At 36.7% G+C, this 22,727-nt stretch overlaps 1 protein-coding gene and 1 long non-coding RNA gene across 2 annotated transcripts in view; one reads left to right on the top strand and one right to left on the bottom strand.

Moving 5' to 3' along the window:
- Nucleotides 1-21,812, top strand: part of miga1.L (mitoguardin 1 L homeolog) — a 54,655-nt gene extending 32,843 nt beyond the window's left edge. The window contains exons 10-16 of the mRNA XM_018256618.2: nt 2,536-2,608; nt 3,575-3,661; nt 6,893-6,991; nt 7,167-7,301; nt 14,753-14,806; nt 14,939-15,055; nt 17,317-21,812. Of these exons, the coding sequence (XP_018112107.1) occupies nt 2,536-2,608; nt 3,575-3,661; nt 6,893-6,991; nt 7,167-7,301; nt 14,753-14,806; nt 14,939-15,055; nt 17,317-17,484 (733 nt within the window). The 3' untranslated portion in view covers nt 17,485-21,812. The remainder of the gene's footprint in view (nt 1-2,535; nt 2,609-3,574; nt 3,662-6,892; nt 6,992-7,166; nt 7,302-14,752; nt 14,807-14,938; nt 15,056-17,316) is intronic.
- LOC121403039 lies at nt 20,428-22,597 on the bottom strand. Its single transcript, XR_005966996.1, has 2 exons — nt 22,523-22,597; nt 20,428-22,395 (listed from the first exon to the last, which is right to left on the bottom strand). It is a non-coding gene; the product is annotated as an uncharacterized LOC121403039 (long non-coding RNA).
- Nucleotides 22,598-22,727: the final 130 nt, after the last annotated feature.

Genomic DNA, 22,727 nt, shown 5'->3' with positions numbered 1-22,727 from the left:
CAAACAGGGCAATGTTTCGGGCCACCCGGGCCTGTTTGAAATGTTTTGATACAATAAATTTCACGTTTGTTCAAATATACGGTGTGCTGCTGATAACTGCTTTGACTGGATTACTTGACCCTGAAACAGGCGTGGGTCCTTCAGTACAGCACCTGGTACCGCAAAGGTATGTGTTCAAGGTTTTAAGCTCTCCACCTCGGTCTCTGCAATTGAATGGCTACTGGGAAATATGAGAAGGTAGAAACAATATTGAAAATGTACATAGGTGGTTCACCTTTAAGTTAAAGGAAAACTATATCCCCCAAAATGAATACTTAAGCAAGAGTTTAGCAAGCAAGGGTTTACATCAAATAAAGAGGCATATTAAAGAATCTTACCAAACTGGAATGTAGATATCAGTAAATCTTGCCCTTTTACATCTCTTATCTTGAACCACCATTTTGTGGTGGTCTGTGTGCTGCCTCAGAGATCACCTGTCCAGAAATAATGCAGCTCTAACTGTAACAGGAAGAAGTGTGGAAGCAAAAGACAGAACTGTCTGTTAATTAGCTCATGCGACCTAACATGTATGGTTTGTTTGTGTGCACCATGAATCCTAGGTCCCAAGCCATTATTTTCTAAAATGGCAATTTTCTATTTAAGATTATCCAATAGCACATATTACTAAAAAAAAAGTATATTATTATGAAAATGGTTTATGTACATGAAGCAGGGTTTTACATATGAGCTGTTTCCTACATTGTTTGGGGGTAAAGTTTTCCTTTAACTTTTAGTGTGTTATAGAATGGCTAATTCTAAGCATCTTTTCAATTCATCAGTTTCTTTTTTTATAGTTTTTGAATTGATTTGCCTTCTTCGTCTCTTTCCAGCTTTCAAATGGGGGTCACTGACCCCATTTAAAAAACAAATGCTCTGCAAGGCTGCAAATTTATTGTTACATTTTATTACTCATCTTCTACTATTAATATTCCATTCTATTATTCATATTAATGTATGGTTGCTAGGGTAATTTGGACTCTAGCAACCAGAGTAAAACTGCAAATAGGAGAATAAAAATCAAAATAACTTTTAAAATAATAAAAAAATAAAACCAATTGCAAATTGTCTCAGAATACCACTCTACACCAAATTAAAAATTCACTCAAAGATTACCAAACCACTTTATTGTATTTATAGCTAAAGAAGGCAAATGCTTGTTTAAATAGGTAATCTGTTAGACAATCTGTTGCAGTAATAGTATATTTACTATATCGGATGGTTTGTAAATTATGTGATGTGTTTTTTTTAATCTATCCTTGGGTTTATTTTTTAGAACTCTATTGTGTATATGATAAGTTATTTACTTAGGCCCAGCTAAAATGGTTAAATTACTGAAAGATCATAAATCCTTACTATTTTTAAACAAATCCATACATCTCCTCATTCAACCTCTATGGAGAACGGGAAAAGAGTATTGGCTCCTTTGCAAGAACAGATACCAGATATTATTCATTGTGAATCCAGACTTATCAGCCCTTGGAGAAGAAGAATCCCAAGATTGATGCAGTGAAACATCTGGCAGACATTGGATACGACAGCTGCTTATGAGACAGCCAACATGAAAGATATTAATAGGAAGCCAAATATGCCTCTTGTTTTGTTCCGTTTATGGCAGAACATTGTGGAAGTGTTTCGTAAAATTCCTGCGAGTACAGTAAATAGCCAGAAAGGGGTTAAACTATCTAAATACTATTTAACCAATATAGTTTCTGCAACGTTCCCTTGGCTACGCACAAGCCTATATTTGGGCTACTATCTTGGGATGAGGGCTACCTATGGCCCTTTCCAATACTATTGATGGAAATAGCTCTGGTGTGATTTGTAGTATTCTGATCAAGTTCAATTAATATGCAGTTTCACTGTTTTTTTCTGTAAATGAAAATTCCCAGAACTTGGGATAGCTTGTATAGCTAAGAAAGGAATGAAACCAAATGCCAGCAGGTGGGTCATGTAGGAATAAGGTCTATATTTCCTATTGTCTAATAATTAATAGTTCACTTATGCAGTTAGATGTTCATAAATTAAAAACACACACCTAATACCACAATTACAGATTACCGTATAATAGTATTAAGATTGTGAATCCATAAAAAAATCTATAAAATATAAAATAAATGTAAAAGAAGAGTACATACCCAGCGCCACACAAACTCCATCTACATTATACCAAAGCCCACTGCATTTTAGGACAATATTTAGATAACTATAAACCCAAAACTTTTTAATGTGACTTGGGTTGACAAGATACCCATGTTATTGATTGCCAAGAGAGGTATTTTGGCAACCCTGAACACTTGGGAACATAGTGAATAGACATCCATTCCAAGATTGTACCTCTTATGTTGGTTGTCAATAGATATTATGGGATATGGAATCTTTTAGTAAAGGAAGTCATATCTTTATTGTATTCAGAAGAGTTGAAACATGAGCACTGTGGTTACTGAAGCACGTATTTGACATTAGTTGGATTGTGATTTGGCTTGTTACTTCTTGCAGGACTGAAATGCTAGAGTGCCTTGGTGACAGTGATTTTCTTGCTAAACTTCACTGTATTCGTCAGGCTTTCCAGGTAAATGCCATTGTTTTTTATGTTTCCTTGCTTTGAATCATATTAATATGTTTTTCTTTTATGCTAATTGTTTTATGCTGCCCATATAATCAAAATATTGTTCTCTCCCATTTACTAATAACTAGACCAGGGCTATCCAACTGGAGATCCACAGGCTGGTTGTGACTCTCCAAGGGCTCCTGTTTGCTTCTGCTTATTGTATGATGTTTTACCATTAAATGAAAACTTCCAAAATGAATACTTAAGCAACAGATCTTATATCAAAATAAGTGGCATGTTAAAGAATCTTACCAAACTGGTATATATATTTAAGAAAATCTTACCCTTTTACATCTCTTGCCTTGAACCACCATTTAGTGATGGTCTCTGTGCTGCCTCAGAGCTCACCTGACCAGAAATACTACAGCTCTAAGAAGTGTGGACGCAAAATACAGAAATCTGTCTGTTAATTGGCTCATGTGACCTAACATGTATGGTTTGTTTGTGTAAATCGTAGGATCCCAGGGGGCAGCCCTTATTTCTTAAAATGGTAATTTTCTATTTAAAATTAACTGATGGCACATACTACTAAAAAAGTATATTATTATGAAAAAGGTTTATTTAGATGAAGCAGGGTTTAACATATGAGCTGTTTATGCAATATATTTTTTATAGAGACCTACAATTTTTGGGGAGATATAGTTTCCCTTTAATAAAACATTGTGCTTCTGCTGTGAAATCACTTTTGTATAATGTGTGATACATATGTGTATACATATACATTTTGTATACATATGCGATTATAAAAACAGTTTGTTGCTGAGCAGACATGGCATGAATGGGGCCTCCAACAATATTTTTGTGGGGGGAGAGCCATCCGAACCAATGTACATCACTTTTCCTAGCAGTGTGTTTGCCGGTCATAAGTAAAACATTATCTGTCTACAACATTTTGAAATATTTGTTTTCCCTGTTTTCAATTTAAAGGAAATTATTTTGCAAAGAGAAAACAGAATATTTTTAATGGGCACAGGAAGAAAACTCCTGTCGGCTTTGATTGTCAAAGCAAGAAAGGTAACCTCTATTTTTTTTTTTTATACAAATGTGTATAGCATTAAAGGAATTGTAAATACAACAGATTTCATTGCGAAACAAAAGAGGCAGAAACATAAAAATTACAAACACCATCAATATATAGTCACTAAATGGATGATATTAGATTATGATGATGCTGCTGGTAACCTATAATAAATGCATAGAAAAGCAGGGATTAATAGCATAGGACCTACCTCTTAAAGGCACAGTAACACCAAAAACTGAAAGTGTTTTAAAGTAATGGAAAAATAATGTATAGACTACTATAGGTTATATAAATAAGCTGCTGTGTTTCCATGGTGGCAGCCATTCAAGCTTTAAAAAAGGAGAAAAAGTTACATAGCACAAAACCCATAAGCCCTGTAGTATACAATAGGATTCTTCAGAATTTATCTGTTATCTACTGTGTATCTTGTGCTTGAATAGCTGTCCCCATGGCTACACAGCAGTTTGTTATTACAAACTGTAATTGTGTTTCTATAGCAAACACACCAGTTTTACTAGCGGAAGACAGCAGTGCATTATATTGTCCCCCTATTGCCTCCTAATAATATCGAATTTTAACTGTGTATCCCCTCTTCAATGTGCCGAGGGGGAACCATAAATAATAATAATAATAGCCACCAAATAACTGCTGAAATGCTAAACTGTAGAGCTGCTAAACACAGAGCTAAATAATTAAAAAAACACAAATTAAGACCAATTGCAAGTTGTCTCAGAATATAATAAGCTACTTTACACTAAAAGTTAATTTCAAGGTGGACATCCCCTTAAACAGAGCACATATCTGCAATAAAAAGGCACAATCTATATTTAAAAGATAAGGAGCAAATAGCCTCTTACTTTCTGCTTAGTACATTTATATTTTTAGCTCCATATGCAAAATGTATCTTGGATAATCCTGATACTTGATCAAGGCTAGACTGGAACTGCAGTGGTGTGATATAGGAGAAGATTGCAAATCATGGCTGCATTTTCCAGGCAGTGATCCAGACAGTGTTGTACATCACTGAATGAAAACATTAGCGTGTATACACATTTCAGGCAGAAGGAGCTTTTTGGGAATGGTAGATACATTTACATTACAATGTAAATGCTAAAATGCATTTTCCAATCCTTATATGTCCTCAATCCAGAATATTGTTAATACATATTTCACTTCACTACATTGAATGTCTTGCCTGCTGTGGAAAATTACATTTTCCTCAGGATCTCAATGTTGTAGTTCATCTGGAAAAAACATATGTTTAATGTTCTCTATAGACTAGGTGCAAATACCGGTGGCATACATTAAACCACACAGACCTATGTAATTCAGTTAGCAGATTTTCATTTGGATTGGTGTTCTCCTGTGTAGAGAAAAACCTTACGCTAGGAAAAAGACAGAGAGGATATGTATATACAGGGCCGACATTAGAAATCACAGGGCCCCTGCCCCCAAGCCCCACCCCAGAACCTGCCTACTCCTCATCACAGTTAAAAGACCACACAGACATCAGCACTAAAAAAAAGTAACCCCCCACATAAGTTATAAAAAGCTATTGGTGACAAGGGCCCCCATATAAAAAACAAACAAAAAAAAAAACATTGGTGCCAGGCCTTACAAGTTAAAATAAAATTAGGGCCCCAAAGAATATTTTTTAAAAAAAACATTGGCGCCAGGGCCCCCCTTACAAGTTAAAAAGAAATTGGGGCACCAAATAATATTTTTTTTAAAAACATATATATATATATATATATATATATATATATATAAATATATATATATATATATAAATAATATATTTTTTTACTTGATCCAATCTAAGTTATAATTAATCATTATTGGAACCAAAACCAGCCTTTTGGGTATAATGTTTTACATGATTTTTTAGTAGAAGATCCAAACTGTGTTGGGTATGAAGGAGAACAAACATCCACAAACTCAGAATGTTACAACATAAACTACAGACAGGGTGGCCCTTATCTGCCATCACTATCAATATCCATAGGAACGCTTTTTAATTACAGTCATCTCAGTTTATGGGCAATAAACAACCAGACAGACTACATGCAAGACATTATAGCGAAACAGAAAAGTCTGTTCCCTGCAACATATTTAATGAAGCTGCAACCAACTGCACAATATGTTTTACATGACTGTTAGATGGTTTCAGATGAAGTATAGTCAGTAGCGTGACTGGCTACGATAAGGAAATATTCAACTCCATAGAAATGCCTGGTCTCTTTCTCAGTTCTCCACCCTCAATTTGTAGCAGTTTTAGCTACTTCAGTAAATGCTGCCAAGTTCTCACATTTGTTTGAATTTGCCTTCAAGGGGTTGAAAAGCCTCAGTGCAAATTAATTATGCTGCCAATGCTCCCCTGAGAAATGTTTCAGTTTCCTAAATGTCTCATAAGACTACTTTTGAGAAACTTCTTTTCTCCGACATTTCCTACAGTATTTGTATTTCACTGCATGGCTGGTAAATGCCAATGTGGGAGATTTCTTCAAACAGAATCCTTCCAGCATATAGTTCACTCCATCCTTCCACTGCTACTTCACTGTGCTGGGCCCTGTAGGGACAGAGTAGAAAGACTGCTTTATTGGATAATGCTAGTATCAGTATTAGATCAGTGATAAAGGCCCATGGTGGAGGGGAATGCAGAGGGTGCACAGCACTAAGCTCAGAGATACTATTTCCAGAACCCAGCACAGAGATGTAGTTGCTGAGGGATTGAGAATTGAAATATGTCTGTTCAGCCTGCAGACCTCCACAATGATCCTGGGAGTTATAGTTTAAAAACAACTGGCGAACTGCATGTTGGGCAGCTGTTGTTTACATAACGTGCATTTATTTATATACCAGTCCTTATAGTGGGGGTTGCAAATCTGCAGCAACCAGATAGCCTCCTTGGTATGAAGTGTGCTTCTTAGAGCTTAAGGGCAAGAGCAGACGCAGCAAATCATCCGCTTTCTTCCACCTGCATTTTGTACGCAGACTGTGAAAAGTGTATCCACTGTAATGCTCTCCTTCCTGTAGCTCAAAAGCGGATGATCCACTGTAAGCAGGTGTAAAGAACTGTGGAAATGTGTTGGTGCTATACATAAATAATACCAGGGAATTTAAAAAAAACAAAAAAATCTTCTTTACTTTTTGCAAAGGAAACTCTTCTATTACTAGAATGCCAATAATTGGGTCTCTTTGTTGTATCCCTATTTTATCCACAGAACCCAAAGAAATTTGAAGATGCCTACTTTGATATGATGTCTTTCTTGGAACAGCCAGATTCATGGGATACAGTAGAAAAAGAACTGTTGAGTAGAGGGGTAAGAGTTATCAATGTGGGCACGCAAAAAGTTGATTAACATGGCACAGTACTGTTTCATTAAAAATAATAAATCTTACCTGGATAGGGAATCTGTTGCCCTTTCTCTAAATAGATTATATACACAATGGCTACATTTGCCTCAGTATAGATTATTGTATTCTGTTTGCTTGCAGATGAAATGCATGAATTTCTATGATATTGTCTTGGATTTCATTGTGATGGATTCATTGGAAGATCTTGAAAATCCTCCTTTATCGATCCAGAATGTTGTCAGGAACCGGTGGCTAAACTCCTCCTTCAAAGAGACGGTAAGTAGTTGCTATTTTCAGCTTTGCATTAACTGCTGTCTGCACAGTGTTACTGATAAGGACTGTCCTCATAAGGAAACAAGGCCCTCCACAAGAGATTAGCTTCTCACGGGCTGTGTTTAACCTCATACTGGACGGGTGCTTTATTATTCAGAATAAAGATAAAATAAAGCAGTAGTCCGCCTAATGCCTTAGCAGTTTATTGGTCTACAGCTAATGACTTTTTCTAATTGAATGACAAATCGAATTCATAGTTGCTAATGTATCATTCAACTGTTCTTTATCTTAACACAATGGTTATTAATACTTTTGATAACTATTAATACATATATATGTGGATTCATCCTTTCTTGTACTCAGGATTAGAAACCAGTCCTAGGTGACATTCAGGAATATGGTTGTCCCTTTAAAAAACCGTTAGTGAAGTTGAATGACACATGTATATTGAGTAATTATAACCACTCTACATTCCTTGCAAATGCTATTTTAGCTCCTGGTAACGACATGCTTGCTATAATGATCGACGTGTTTGAGTGTCACAGATAAAATGCATGGCCAGTTTTCTTGTTGTTGTTTGTAGGGCAACTCAGGTTATTCCCTAATTCTTGGTTGCTAATGTTTTTATGCAGTGTGATTTGAGGTTTAAATTCAACCCTAACGTTAAAAAAACCCTATCCTACATAGACCCCCCTCCCTCCTCCCCCCAGCCTAAGTGTTACACCGGGCAAATGCCCCTAACGTTTTACTTGCCCCTCAGTGCACGCTTCGATAATTTTCTGAATGAGACCGGCGCATCTGCAATTTTCATGAGTTTCGGGGCATGTGCAGTTGTCGCGAAACTGCTCATGTCGCGATTGCTCCAACTGCTCATGTGCCACCGCGTTGGTCTCGTTCCGAAGATTTCCAAAGAGAAGAAGATGGCGCCGTGAACCCCGATGTAACACTTAGGCTGGGGGGGGGGGTCTATGTAGGGTAGTGGGGTTGGTTTTTTTTTTTTAACATTAGGGTTGAATTCTCCTTTAAGGGTTTTTATTTTGGCTTTAGTTGAGATCTACGATTTTGTTATTTTGAGTTAAGTATATGAGCCTAAACTAATAAAATGGGAAGAAAGGTATGTGCATTTCAATGTAGATCACATTTCATATATATATGAAGTTACACTTTAGTGTATATTTGCATTTATCCATTTTTCCACAAAAAATTACTTAAATGCAACTAAAATGTTGTATTTAAAGGGTGGTTCACCTTTAAGTTAACTTTTAGTATGTTAAAGAATGGCTAATTCTAAGCAACCCTTTAATTGGTCTTTTTTTTCTTTTTTTTATAGTTTTTTTTAGTTATTTGCCTTCTTCTTCTGAATCTTAACAGCTTTCAAATTGGGGTCACTGACCTCACCTAAAAAACAAATGATCTATAAGGCTACACGTTTATAGTTATTTCTGCTTTTTATGACTCATCTTTCTATTCAGACCCTCTCCTATTCATATTCCAGTCTCTTATTCAAATCAATGCATGGTTGCTGGGGTAATTTGGACCCTAGCTACCAAATTGCTGAAATTGCAAACTGGAGAGCTGCTGAATACAAAGCTAAAAGACCACACATATTAATAAATTGAAACCAGGTGGAAACTGTCTTATAACATCACTCTCTACATCATATACTAAAGGTAAACAATCCCTTTAATAAAAAAAAAAATAATGGCTGTAGTAGTGGAACTTTTTGCCACAATTCAAATGTTTGTTGTAGATCACTTAAAATACCATGAAATACCAGCTGGAGACAGACATTTGTACAGTTAGAGAAAACCACTGATATACTGTACCCGTGGATGGAATAAAACATCTATATTTGCTACCAAAACTTTTCCATCAAAACTACTTTTTGGTCATTTTAGGCCAAAAAAAAAAATTAGTGATCATTTATGAATGTAAGTGCATAGTGCTCCATGCAAAGCACCATGTTTTCTAGACACAACTCAGCTCCACCCTAGCACTGAGATGTAAAAACAAACCTTAGGGGCAGCCCTGTAATTGACTAATATTTGTGTTAATGAGGGAAGAGTCCTGTACAGGTTCTAGACTTCTGAAATCTGGACAGGCAGTTTTGAACAGGACAGCCCATATAAAACTGGACAGGGGGCAACCCAAGGTAACTGCTATTTTAAAATAACATGAATCAAAAAAGTAAGAGATTGTCAGGGAAACCAAACAACATAAATGGTATGGGATTGGAAAACCAACTCAATTGGCTTTGTAGATACTCTCCCATATCCTCTAAATGTTTTAACTGACCCACTATATGTTTAACAACTTATAACATACAAACTTCTTACAGATGTTTAACCAATTCACAAATCACATACAGAAAAATACAGAGTGCTGTCAGAAAAAAAAAGTCTTTATTTCGAACCGAGCAGGTTATTTTGAACCCTTTGTGTTCCTCAAACTTATAACGTGGTACCTGACTAGTAGCTGCCAAACAACACAGTATTTATCAAGACAACAGATAGCATGTAGTTACTAATGGAGATTTAGTGCTATTGTAAGCACATCGCAATAACAGTTGCCTTAATAATGTTGCTCCTGTGCCACCTGAAAAGCAAAGGCTCCTTAGTTTTGGGCATGTGGCTTCAAGGCAGTCAGAGACTCATCTGGAACGTCTTAAGGATATTCAGCACTTCTCTAAACTAAAAAATAAACTCAAAGATCTCTTTCACTCATTAAAAAATACCCCCAGAGTGGCAGATCTTCCTAGCCCACTCCTAAAAACGTATAATTCCATCCCTCCCTTTTTTTACCTGCTGCAAATATTCAAGCTCCAATAGGCCATCACATTACACTTCCACATATTCAACTTCACTGTACATTTTGCCTTTTGGTGGTAACGTTGGTTAACTCGATACTCCTGACTCTCACCCAGGAGTGCAGGTGTCAGTATTGTTCCCTTATGGTTTTTTGTCCCACCTTCCCCCTCTGATCACTGTTATTACAACTGCTCACATTTGCAAAAGCAAATTAACTTGCAGATGGCCAGATATTCTCTCCCTCAGGAGACATTATTTCTTGCATATTATTTCCACTCTTACCCCAGGGCTGTTGGTTTCCTTCTGCTGCAACCCCTGCACACTGTGAGCCAATTTGTCAATAAAGAGTGTATGCTGTTGGAATTATGTCTAAGGATGGTGGCAGAGATTGTTGTTATTTCTCAGACGTCCTTAGGTCTTTGTATAAAAGCTCAGAGAATCAGGAAAATCTTTTTGCAACATGAATGCATTTCATCAGTGATGGGCGAAAAAAGTGAAAAACTAAATTGATGCCCACATCCAATTTTGGACGCACGTCCGAAAAGTCGCTCACATCAATTTTGAAGCTGGCTTTAAAGTCAATGGGCGTCCGAATAGTGTTGCTGCAAATTTTCGCGGGAGATTTACGAATTTATTCACAGACAGCGAAATGCAGAAATTCGTGCGAATTGATCACAGTTTTTGTTTTGTCGTCACTGTATTCCGAAAACTTTTTCCTTTTGTTACATATCTGATCAAGCTCTGAGTGCCGGCAGACCTATTTTATAGCTACCCGATCTGAAATCTGCCCAAAAATATCAACTGCTTTTTCCACATTATTTTGTGCTTGAAAACAATTAATTATAATATGTTTCATGTGGCACATTAATAAGTGTAAACGAAGCAGACTGCCACTTGGAGATGACACTTTACTGACATCACTGCCAAGTCTGCTATTAAAGCAGTGAAAGTCTTCTGAAGATATTTCCACGACACACACTCTTAAAATCAAAAATGACAAAAGACTAAAAATGAGAATTAGGGTAGGAGATATACTTACTAATGCATACCTCCCAACATTTTGGAAATAAAAAGGACAAAAAATTTGGCGCGCGTAGAATGGCGAAACTTTTTTGACCACGTTTATTATCATGTTCATTTTACACAATTTGGCAGGTTATGAAAAAATTGAAGTATCCTATCTGAACCTCGTGGGCTGTTCTGAGCTCTATGCCAAAAGCCAATTAAGTTAGATACATTTTCTAGCTGTTCAGTGCAGATAAAATAGGGAGTTGCCAGTACAAACAGTTGAGCTCTCAAAAGCGGGACTGTTCGGCTGAAAATGGGACAGTTAGGAGGTATACTAATAAGCTCTTTATGTCCTGGTGGCCTGCCATGTGGCAAGTTGACAGGTTACCAGGGGAGGCAAATACATATACTCCTGATAACTTTAGGAATCAGTCACTTTCTTAAACTGTACATAAGGACCCTCTAGTGCAAAAAGTTCAATTTGACTCCCTGCAATGTGTCCCTTCCTTGTCCCTTTTGGATCATAAAAATAAATAAGCGCAGGGGGTGAGGGGATATGGCATCAGGAAGGCCACCCCATTGAGGTGTGGGGGCCAGAATCACTCTGGTTTCCCAACTATGGACCCAGAACTGCTGATTTAGCAGATTCAGCCTACATTTTCAAGGCCATATATACAAACATCAGGCTATGTGACTGAAAGAGTTCTATAGGGATTAATACAACCCTATTGTAAAATATTAGGATAACGGCTCTGTAGAAAATGATTCTGAGGGAGCGAGGGGCCAGGGTGGAGAATTTCCTGCCTGCTGGCATACAGGTATGGATCTGTTATCCAGAATGCTTGGAAATGGGGTTTTCCGGATAATCTTTCTGTAATTTGGATACAGTTAAAGGTAATTTGGATCTTCATACCTTAAGTCTACTAGAAAATCATATAAATCCAATAGGCTGGTTTGTTTCCATTAAGGATTCATTATATTGTAGTTTGGATCAAGTACAAGCTATTGTTTTATTATTACAGAGAAAAAGAAAATAATTTTTAAAAAATTTGGATTATTTGGATAAAATGAAGTCTATGAGAGACAGCTTGTCTGTAATTTTTTGTTTTTCTGGATAATTGGTTTCCGGATAACGGATCCCATACATGTATAGTCATGAAACACCTCAGTGACTTATTTTATGAACATTGAAAAAAATGCCAAAATGGCAAATCAAGGATTAGTGTTCTACAAATGAACTGATAAATCTGATTCCATATGTGATCAGAGCTTGTATATTTATAGAGCTTTTTATAGTGGCAAGAATATACTGCCTTGTGAACAAAGTAATGGGTTTCATCATTACAAAGGAAAGGGTAACTTCCATTGAGTTCAGCTTGTGCAAATGTCAAATAATGTAGAATTGAGCGACACAATAGAGAAGGCTGGATGTGTTTTTTTGTTTTGCACTGATGTTCATCCAGGGATTATATCAGATTGCCATATTTGTAGTATGGAAAATATTGCTCCCCTCCACCCCCAGACTGAAAAAAAACCACAAAGTATGTTCTGTTTTTTTTGTTGTTGTTGTTGGCGGGACCCTTGGATCAAAAATACTGTAACTGGCAAAAAAATGAACTCTGTGGGTTTGCATTTCTTTTCAACCATTGAAATCCTTGAGTGGCTGCATCACTCTGTACTGCACAAGACACACACTGCATTGCCATGGCTATTTGGCTTAGTGCTGCTCTGCCTTTAAAATACTGTCATATGTTTAGGGATTTTCTATATATTCTGAGATTTGCAAAAGATTGCTAATAATGTCTCTGCTTTAACAGCATGGCGGGGGGATTATTATGTATTACACTGCACATACTGACATTTAGGGGCACATTTATTAAGGTTTGAGTTGTGTTTTCCACTACAAAAATCGAGTTTCCAAAGTTATTTTTAAGTCAGAAATCCATTTTTCTGGAAAAAAATAAAAAAACTTTTCAAAATGTATTATACCCTGGGGAAATAGGGTCGATTCTCCACATTATCTGGACATGTCCTGTAATACAATCATTTTGGGAGGTGGTGACGAAGCTCCTTAGCGTAGTATTAGGCCATCCTGTATCAAAAGACATACCAACTTTTATACTTGGCAAGCCCTTTCCCAAAATAAAACGGAAGGTACAAAAAACTGATAAACCACATACTGACTGCAGCCCAACAAGCAGTTGCAGCAAAGAGGAAAATGCTACACCCGCCAACCTTGGCAGAAGTGTTAGAATAGAAGTCTAGAATAGCCTACATTCAAAACACTACAACACAATTCCTAGAAATATGGACTCCATGGAAACTGTGAAATGTAGATTAGATAGGTGGTAAATCGATGTTTAAACATTAGTAAAACCAGGAGCAAGAGTCTTGGGATAAGTCCAATCTCACTTTTGAATGGTGAACTTACCCAACATTGTTGATTTACTCATGTATGTTGATATATTTTAAGTACATATGTAGACTTAAGCTGGCACGCATGTGTTCTTTACTCAGTGTATATTTTATTCATTTCTTTTGATGAAAACTTTCAATAAAAATTATAAGTTACAAAAAAGATGTATTATACCCGACCCTGGAAATAGATCTGAAAATACTCCATCTAAATCCTGTCGAGGTCATGTAGGAGTCAATGGCAGAGGTCCCTTGAACCATTTGAAGATGTTAATAGCCTTCATGATGTTTGAGTTGTTTTACTCGAAAACTTGATCAATTCAAGCAATTCATTAACTAGAGTTGTTGGGTTTGAGTTTTTTCCTTTCAAGACTTTTTTTCTTAAATTACAAACCATTCGAGCTGTGAGTTCATTCGAGGTCTAAAAAAGCTCACATAGCTCTAAAATTCGATAAATAACCCCCTTAACGTTTACATAAAGTAATATGTTTATCTTGTGAAAATATGAAATCATCTGGATATTTCCATAAATTAAATTTTAAGGTGGTTATTCCATTGGCTGGACAGAGATATATCTGACTAGTAAGTCCAGGAGAAGAACAGCCAGATTTATCTAGGGAAAATAGAGCTCTATAAATATCTCCTATACAAGTGTATAGAGAGCTGTGGACGTCCCCTATAGTATACTCATGTTTTAAAAACTATGTCCCATTGGGCTTCCTATTCATGTGTATACTTATACCCACTGTCTTATTACATAACCCCATTGGTATTTTCCTACATTAATGGGCAGATTTATCAAAGGTCGAATTTCGAATACATGTGAATTTTGTTTTTACTAATAAAATTGAATATACTCACAATCTTATTTAAGAAAACATTTGAATGTCTAATATTTGATCGAATGGTCCTAACCCAAAAATTCAAATCAAATTCGAATCGAGTTCGACAAGAGTTTTCCCTCCGAAAAAAACTCAAATGTCAGAAAGGCAATTCACATATTCAAATGATTCAATGGACCTCTGCTAATATTCAAAATAGAACTGTTTACATGGTCGAGATGTGATAAATCTCACATTCAAATGTATAGTCAAATTAGGGATTTAAAATTTAAATGTGTGAATTTTAACACCAGGTTTTTTTTTTTAATTTAGTATTCGACCCTTAATAAATCTGCCCCTAAGACTATTTGGTAATGTTATACATTTTTGTTGTTGTTCTCAGGCTGTGACTTCAAGCTGCTGGTCTGTTCTAAGGCAAAAGAAGCAAGAGATGAAGGTAACACAGTGACCATGCGTGTTTTCTATTCACTACTGTATTGCATCCAGTGAATCATGATGTCCGCTAAAAGAGAAAAGCTGTTTTTATACAGGCGTTGACTAAAGTGCCATTTCTCCATTTCTTATTGAGGTGCCCAATGGATTTTTTGCAAACTTCTATACGGTTTGTGAGCAGTTATGCCCTGTTCTGGCATGGGGCTTCCTGGGTCCTAGAAGCTCTCTGCATGATTTGTGTTGCTTTTACAAGGTTTGTCAAATTCACATTTAAATTTGTGTTTTCTTGCACTTGATATATAAAATCACTATTGAATATATACAGGTTGTATGCGTCCTGTACAGATTCAGGTTTATAGCATGCTACCTGCTCCTGCTTATCACCCTGTTGAAGATTTTTTGACTAGTATTTAGAGGAGAACTAAAGCTTAACTAAAGAAGTAGCTAGAAATGTTGTACATTATGTTTTCGGCTTCTGTACCAGCCCAAGGCAACCACAGCCCTTTAGCAGTAAAGATCTGTGTCTCTGAAGATGCCCCAGTAGCTCCCCATCTTCTTTTCTGCTGATTAATTGCACATGCTCTGTGCTGCTGTCGCTTACTGAGCTTAGGGGCCGATGCACAAGATACAGTAGGTATATAATATAAATGTCTCAATAAACAGCTGATTATTAATTAATACAGATAATTACTACATGGCAGCACAGAAACCAGTACAACTACCATCAGAATTTAATAATCAGCCCTGTAGCATCAGCTTATATTACAGGCCAAACTCATTTTCTGCCGTATAATTTGCTACAACTAGGGATGCACCGAATCCACTATTTTGGATTCGGCCGAACCCCTGAATCCTTCACGAAGGATTCGTCCGAATAGCAAACCCTAATTTGCGTATGCAAATTAGGGGTGGGAAGGGGAAAACATTTTTTACTTCCTTGTTTTGTGACAAAAAGTCACGCGATTTCCCTCTCCGCCCCTAATTTGCATATGCAAATTAGGATTCAGCTGGACAGAATTCTGCTGAAAAAGGCCAAATCCTGGCTGAATCCCGAACCAAATCCTGGATTCGGTGCATCCCTGGCTACAAACCACTAAGCTTAGCTTCTCAGAACCCACTGAGCATGTGAGTGTTGCAGACACTTTCCAAGATGGTGACCCCCTGTGACAAGTTTGAAGTCCTGGATCATTGCTGCTATTGAGATGCTGAAACTTTAGGCTGTGCAATAAGTTCAGTATATTAAATATAGCATTTTAGCCACGTTCATTTTTAGGGTTTACTTCCCATTTAAAGCCTGTACATACCCATTTAATTGTAATGGTTAGGTGAAAAAGTAAAAATTGTCCCTGTCGCTGCCATTGTATTTATGTACCTAACTGACTTAGTACAGGTATGGGACCTGTTATCCAAAATGCTCGGGACCTGGGGTTTTCCGGATAATGAATCTGTCCGTAATTTGGATCTTCATACCTTAAGTCTACTAGAAAATCATATAAACATTAAATAAACCCAACAGGCTGGTTTTGCTTCCAATAAGGATTAATTATATCTTAGTTTGGATGAAGTACAAGGTACTGTTTTTTATTATTACAAAGAAAAAGGAAATCACTTTTAAAAATGTCATTGTTTGGATAAAATGGAGTCTATGGCAGACGGCCTTTCCTTAATTCACAACTTTCTGGATAAAGAGTTTCCAGATAACAGATCCCATTCCTGTACCATGAAAATTGCTTTTTCCCCTTTTCTTGTATTGTTACTTAATCCTATACCGTTTCCATATTTTTTTTTTTGTAAATGCTCAATAAAAATTAATAAATGAAAATAAAGTGACCTTGGCTGTCACACGTCACTAGGAGCTGTAGTTTAGCAACAGAATTCATACTATGGTCTTTCTTGCACCTTTAATATGGGGATACATATATAATAAATAAATATTTGCAAATATACACCCAAATATACACCCAGATATGTGCCGCCATGTTTACTGTAGCGCTAATTCTTTAGCTAAATTTTTTTTTATTAACAGTACAGGTATGGGACCTGTTATCCAGAATGCTCGGGACCTGGGGTTTTGCAGATAACGGATCTTTCCGTAATTTGGGTCTTCATGCCTTAAGTCTACTAGAAATTCATTTAAACATTAAATAAACCCAATAGGCTTGTTTTGCTTCCAATATCTTAGTTGGGATCAAGTACAAGCTACTGTTTTATTATTTCAGAGAAAAAGGAAATCATTTTTAAAAATTTGGATTATTTGGATAAAATGGAGTCTATGGGAGACAGCCATTCTGGTTATCGGGTTTCCGGATAAGGGATCCTATACCTGTATATGCATTACATGACGTCTGCATTGTAATAAAAAGGCGGTGAAAGTTAGAGCACTTTATTTTTTCCATTGTCATGAAAATCTTATTTAATCGATTTTAGTTTTAAATTTCTATCTTCCCCAAAATACATTTATAAAAAAAAAGACACAGGAATAACCATGATCTGTTGCATTCCTTTTCTGTTCAGGCTCAAATCATGTACTTCCTGAAAGATATCTTTGACTTTGAGAAGGTGCGCTATTCTGATGTGGAACATTTGGCAGAAGACATCATGAAGTGTCTGCAGCGTCGCACAGAACTCACTGTCGTTTACACAGGGGAAGAATCAGCAAGGCGCCCACCTGTGCTAAACTAACAACCTTGTCTAATGGATTTCACAGACAGAATAGTCACCGATTCCTCAAATGCACTGCCAAGTAGTCCATTCACTGAAATATACATTCATCCTAAATATGTAATGGGCTTAAAGCTGCTTGTAAATGTAACTGCAACTATAAGCAGTATTTGTGCGTCCCTTTCTGGTTCTGACTCTTGGGGACAGATTTATCAAGGGTCAAATTTGGGAAACTCTGAAATTCAAAAAGACCAACTGAAATTAAATCAAAGGTTTTTTTTGGCCAAATAGGCCCGTTTTTGATCAAATAGGTCCGTCCGTTTTTGATTAAATTCAAAGTTTTTCCCAAAAAAAACCTTTCATTTTTCAAAGTTTACCAATTGACTCCAAATAGTTTCTAGGAGTTACCCCATAGGCTAAAATAGCAATTTGGCAGCTTTAGCGAATGGTCGAAGTCTAATTTTCAAAGAGACAGTACATGATAAATTTCAAAATTCAAATTTTTTTCAAATTGAATTTTGACTATTCACTAGTCGAAGTACACAAAAATTACTTTTTTAAATTCAAATTTTCACTTCGACCTTTGATTAATGTGCCCCTTGATGCAATGTAGCAAAACCGCTAAACCCCTAGGTTTGTTAATCAGCTGTTACAGTTTGTTTCATTATGCACGGACACCCCCTTTACGTTTAATGCATATTAGCCTGCTCAGGAGCATCACTTTGATTCTCCCAGCTAATTTTCATTTGTTTGTAAATATTTTAAATGATTCACGACGAAGCTTGAACACAACAAGTTTTAAACCGAATAGGATGAACATACAAAATGTATTTTTAAACCGTCCAGTTATTCAGAAATTACAATGAAAAAGACCTTGCTTAACATATATGCCCCTTAAAATCTGCTCATTATACTGCACTCAGGGAGAATTTGATAGCAACAGTACAAAGAGCATTTTCCCTGCTTATAATGTGGTTTATTTGGGATGGCTTATGGCTAGTTGCCACTTATTGCACTTCACCATGTGTGTATTTAATATTGCTTTCTAGCAGGCAGTTATTAACGTCCAGGTAATGCTCATTTCTTTAATGTACATTAACAGAAGTTTTCGGGGTTGCCTATTTATAAAGAGAGAACAGGTTTAGAAACCAAATCGGAGCTCACCCCTTCTTAAGATGAAACGTTTCCCACTTCGACCGCAGCTCTCGCGGGATCCTCCTCACTCCGGCAAGGAAGCAACAATCAATGCACAATCCTCCGTGGAGCGGGGTAGGATTGTGCATTGCCTATTTATAAACCTACAGAAAATTTCAGTCTAAAGCTGGACATAGAAGTGCAGATTTACCTTCATATTGGACAAACGATCGTTTGTTGCCATCTCCCGACCTGCCACTTACCAGTCAGATCAAATAAAATAGTAAAAGAACAGATCAGCGAATGTTCTGCCCCTGACAGCAATCGTACGATAGTTATGTCCGACAAAAGCTGGTGACAGACTCCCACGGATATCGGCAACACATGCAGAGATATTATCGGTAGCCGACAGAAATTTTCTAACCTGTGAACGACCGATCGTCATGGCATGAAAAATGTCGGGGCACAACACACGATCCTACAAACGCACGAAATGAAGATTCGGACGATAATCTCTGCACGTCTATGGCCATTTTAAGTCAGAAGAATGCACAATCATGTAGCAGATATTTCTTTATTTCAATAGCATTTCAACTTATTGTACATGATTCCTAATGGTAAGTAAAAGTGTTTATCTCTCATTAAGCCTCTGTAAGGTAATCGTGGGAATTTACCTGGTCTGAGCTGATGAACAAACGACAGCACTAGTATAACTCAATGGCGGTTTTCTTTATAATTTGGACAAGGATAGAAAAACACTGAAGCTGAAGCAGAACCTGCATTCAGTAAGTATTAGCAGTTTCTTCAAAGTTCTAGGTTGCACTACAACATTTTATAAATAAGCCCCTAAATGTACTTTGTATGTAAATGAGAGTACATAACAACAATCATGTTTTTGTGTTAATATTTTTCAAATCTTGTGCATTATCTGTGGCGTATGTGACCCATTTTTGTTTTGTCTGCGCCAACTAACTAAAACCTCTTACAGAAGAATTTCTTTTTTTAACTGCTGGACAGCAGACCTTCCAGTTACAGTGGATCGTGGATGTTCTTAGGTTGGCCACAAATGGAAAGATCCACCCATTCAAACTGACTGAAAGCTGTACTTAGTAGCACGTTTGGGAGACTCGGCCAATAAAGGCTCTGGTGATTCATCAGGCAGTGAAATAAATTGATCACCCAAGATGCCTTGGAGTCAAATTGCCATTTTGCCCTGTAAACCTAAAATGTACTTGGTCAAAAGAGTTTCTGGTTTCCAGCATGTTCAGTCTGAATCTCTTCAGAATTTAAATGGGTGGCAAGTGGAAAGCCAAACTCTATCCAGTTTTTACTAGGTGACCTACATCATATGGGTCAGCTTATAAAGATATTTAAAATTCAAGGCAAAGACAAGACTGATATGTTTTCCATTTACATAGATCCATGACTAACAGGCAATAATGCATGAAAGCAGAAAATGTTATTTCCATAACTGGATGTTCAATAATTGAACCAATACATTTGGTGAATGGATCCCTACTCTGAAGTTTCCTGGTGGGGCATCATCTGTATTGAGACTTAAAACAAGCTGTGCCATTTCTAGACCGCTAAGACTCAAACCGCCCCATACAGGATCAATATAAAGCACTTCAACCATCCTTTGGTCTTTGCCAGACTTTCTATATTGCCAGTTCAGTCCCTAAACAGTTTAATGGGGGACACCATGTGCTTAGCATGCCCTTGAAATATCATAGAGTAAAAAAAAAACGATGGGATAGGGATGCAACAAATTTTGGTGTTCCCCCAGCAGGGGCAAGTTAAAAAGAGCCGCACAGGAAAAAAAATTGCAACTTCCTTGTTTGTGATTTTTAGCATTTGAAATCTTGGTGAAAAAGGCTGAATCCTGGATTCAGGGCATCCCTGCTAGGGGACGTTAAATGTGCCTGGGACTGTAAATAGGATGTGTAAAAGCATTATGATTCGTTTGTACCGATTTGTTTTAAAAAAATAACTTCTAATGTGTATTGCTGTTTGTTTGAGTGTGCATTTGTGTATAAAAGAAGTTGTGCATGTTCTAGTTGCCAGATGAATCCACTATACTTTTATATTCACCCAAGTAATGAAAGACACTTGTATGTTTATAATTGTCTTAAAGGACCTCAAATGAAGAGAATAGTTTACAGCACTGTTTACATTTTAAAGGACCAATCTTGAAATCAGAAGTTTTATGTAGGGCCGTGTGATGTTCCCTGATGCTGCAGCCTATCCAAATACACATGCTATAGGCAGCACACTAATGGAGTCATTAGGATATATCCTTGCTGGTCGTCTTTTTGGTTTTGAGCTTCATTAATGCTGAAATTTTCCATTGGGACCTTCTAGCACAAATGTTTACACGCGTGTAAATAACGAGAGCTATTGTTGATCACGTAATCAAGAACAAAGTTGCAAAGTCTCATATCTAGAGAATTTATCTTCACTGTCTATTACTATTATCATCAACATGTAGTTATATAGCGCCAACATATTGCGTAGTGCTGTAGTTTTATAATACCACATAATAAAGCAACATTCAACTGGAATACATCCACATAGAACAGACCTACGGTTCATTTTTATGCGTGTATTTGTAACGGTGCAATGAATCCCATCAATTGTGTTTGTTGCTGCTATAAATACAATGGCGATATCACTTTATATAGCTTAGAACAACTAGTAGATGCATTGATGCTTGATCTCAGTCTGACATCATCAACCTGGTTCTCATACATATGAAAGGGGAGCAAAAATCCCAGTGTGCCATAGGACACATACTGCCATTTTAATTCATTTTTGCCATTAATGGACTTCTATTTATCTAAAATGCTTCATGTATCGTATTGTAATTTCCACTATTCAATTGTAGATAATCCACACAAAGATTTGTGTGCGTTATAAAATGAAAAAAAAAGCTTTATTTTTCAGCGGTTTCTTTTTAAACGTGCCTATCCCGTCTACACATGAATGTTTTAAGAGTTGAAAGTATATTTACATAAATATTTAAGCCACGGCAAATTTACACTGAAATTGTCGGATGTCAAACAGTTTTGCATAGCTCAGTGATCGTATTGTATATTTGTGACAGCTTTCTAATTGGAATGATAAGAACACAGAAAATAAATAAATGTCTTGCTTCACATATACAGTATATAACTTGGATATTTTTTGCTAATTCAATAAAACAAATATTAAACCTTCACTTGGTTATGTGATCATATAAAAAACGAGTGCATTACACATTCACTGGTGGCAGTTTTCTTTTCACCCACACCCCAGATATTCAGATATATTATTGAGAACAGATCAACTCCTGCCTGGGGCCTTGGGTGGTTCTCTACATTTGCTTCTTTCCCCCACACATTCAATGGGTCTTGGTTACTCCACTCCATCTTGGTCACCCTTCGGAGATGATGGATTTGGGAAGCGGGAGCAAAATAGAGGACCAACATCAGATTGTATTGGTGGGCAGAGGATCGAGAAAAAAGAGGGAACTGTAAATCAGTTATGCATTAAGAAATATATTCCTATAAATTTGGGATCCTCCCATGTCTGGGCCCAAGGTAGCAGGCCAAAAGCTTGTTGTTATAGTTTGCCATTAATTAATGCAATTTCTAATATACAGGGTATGTATAAAGTATATGCAAATACTGTTAGAATCAGGGGTCATAAGAATACAATATGCTAAGCCTATGTTTTAGATTTCATGTCCTACTTTTAAATCTAATATCCCAAGCTCCAATCCAGTACTAATATATCTCACAGAAGAATTGCCAGCAGCTCCTGTAATGTACAAAAATAGCATTAAAACTCCCACACAGCTATGTGTCACATTATAAAGCAAGCTTGTAGCATGACTGGACATTCTGGAATCTTAAAAAGATCCATAGAAGCTTATTCAAAAGTTTACCTGAAAATCTTCACTGCTTTACATATCCCGGATAGTGGTGATTATCCGTTCTTCCTGGTCCCTCGATCATGATCTAAAAATAAAATTATTTAATTAAACAACATATAAATGCAGGACAGGGAATATAGGGGGTGCAATTGTATGGAACATATAATTTCTGAGGCCCTGTATACCAGTATGTAACATGTTCAGTATGTCACAAGGA

The sequence above is a fragment of the Xenopus laevis genome, chromosome 4L (genome assembly GCF_017654675.1).
Source record: "Xenopus laevis strain J_2021 chromosome 4L, Xenopus_laevis_v10.1, whole genome shotgun sequence".
Taxonomy (NCBI): Eukaryota; Metazoa; Chordata; class Amphibia; order Anura; family Pipidae; genus Xenopus; species Xenopus laevis.
This window is presented reverse-complemented; position numbering and strand designations above follow the sequence as displayed.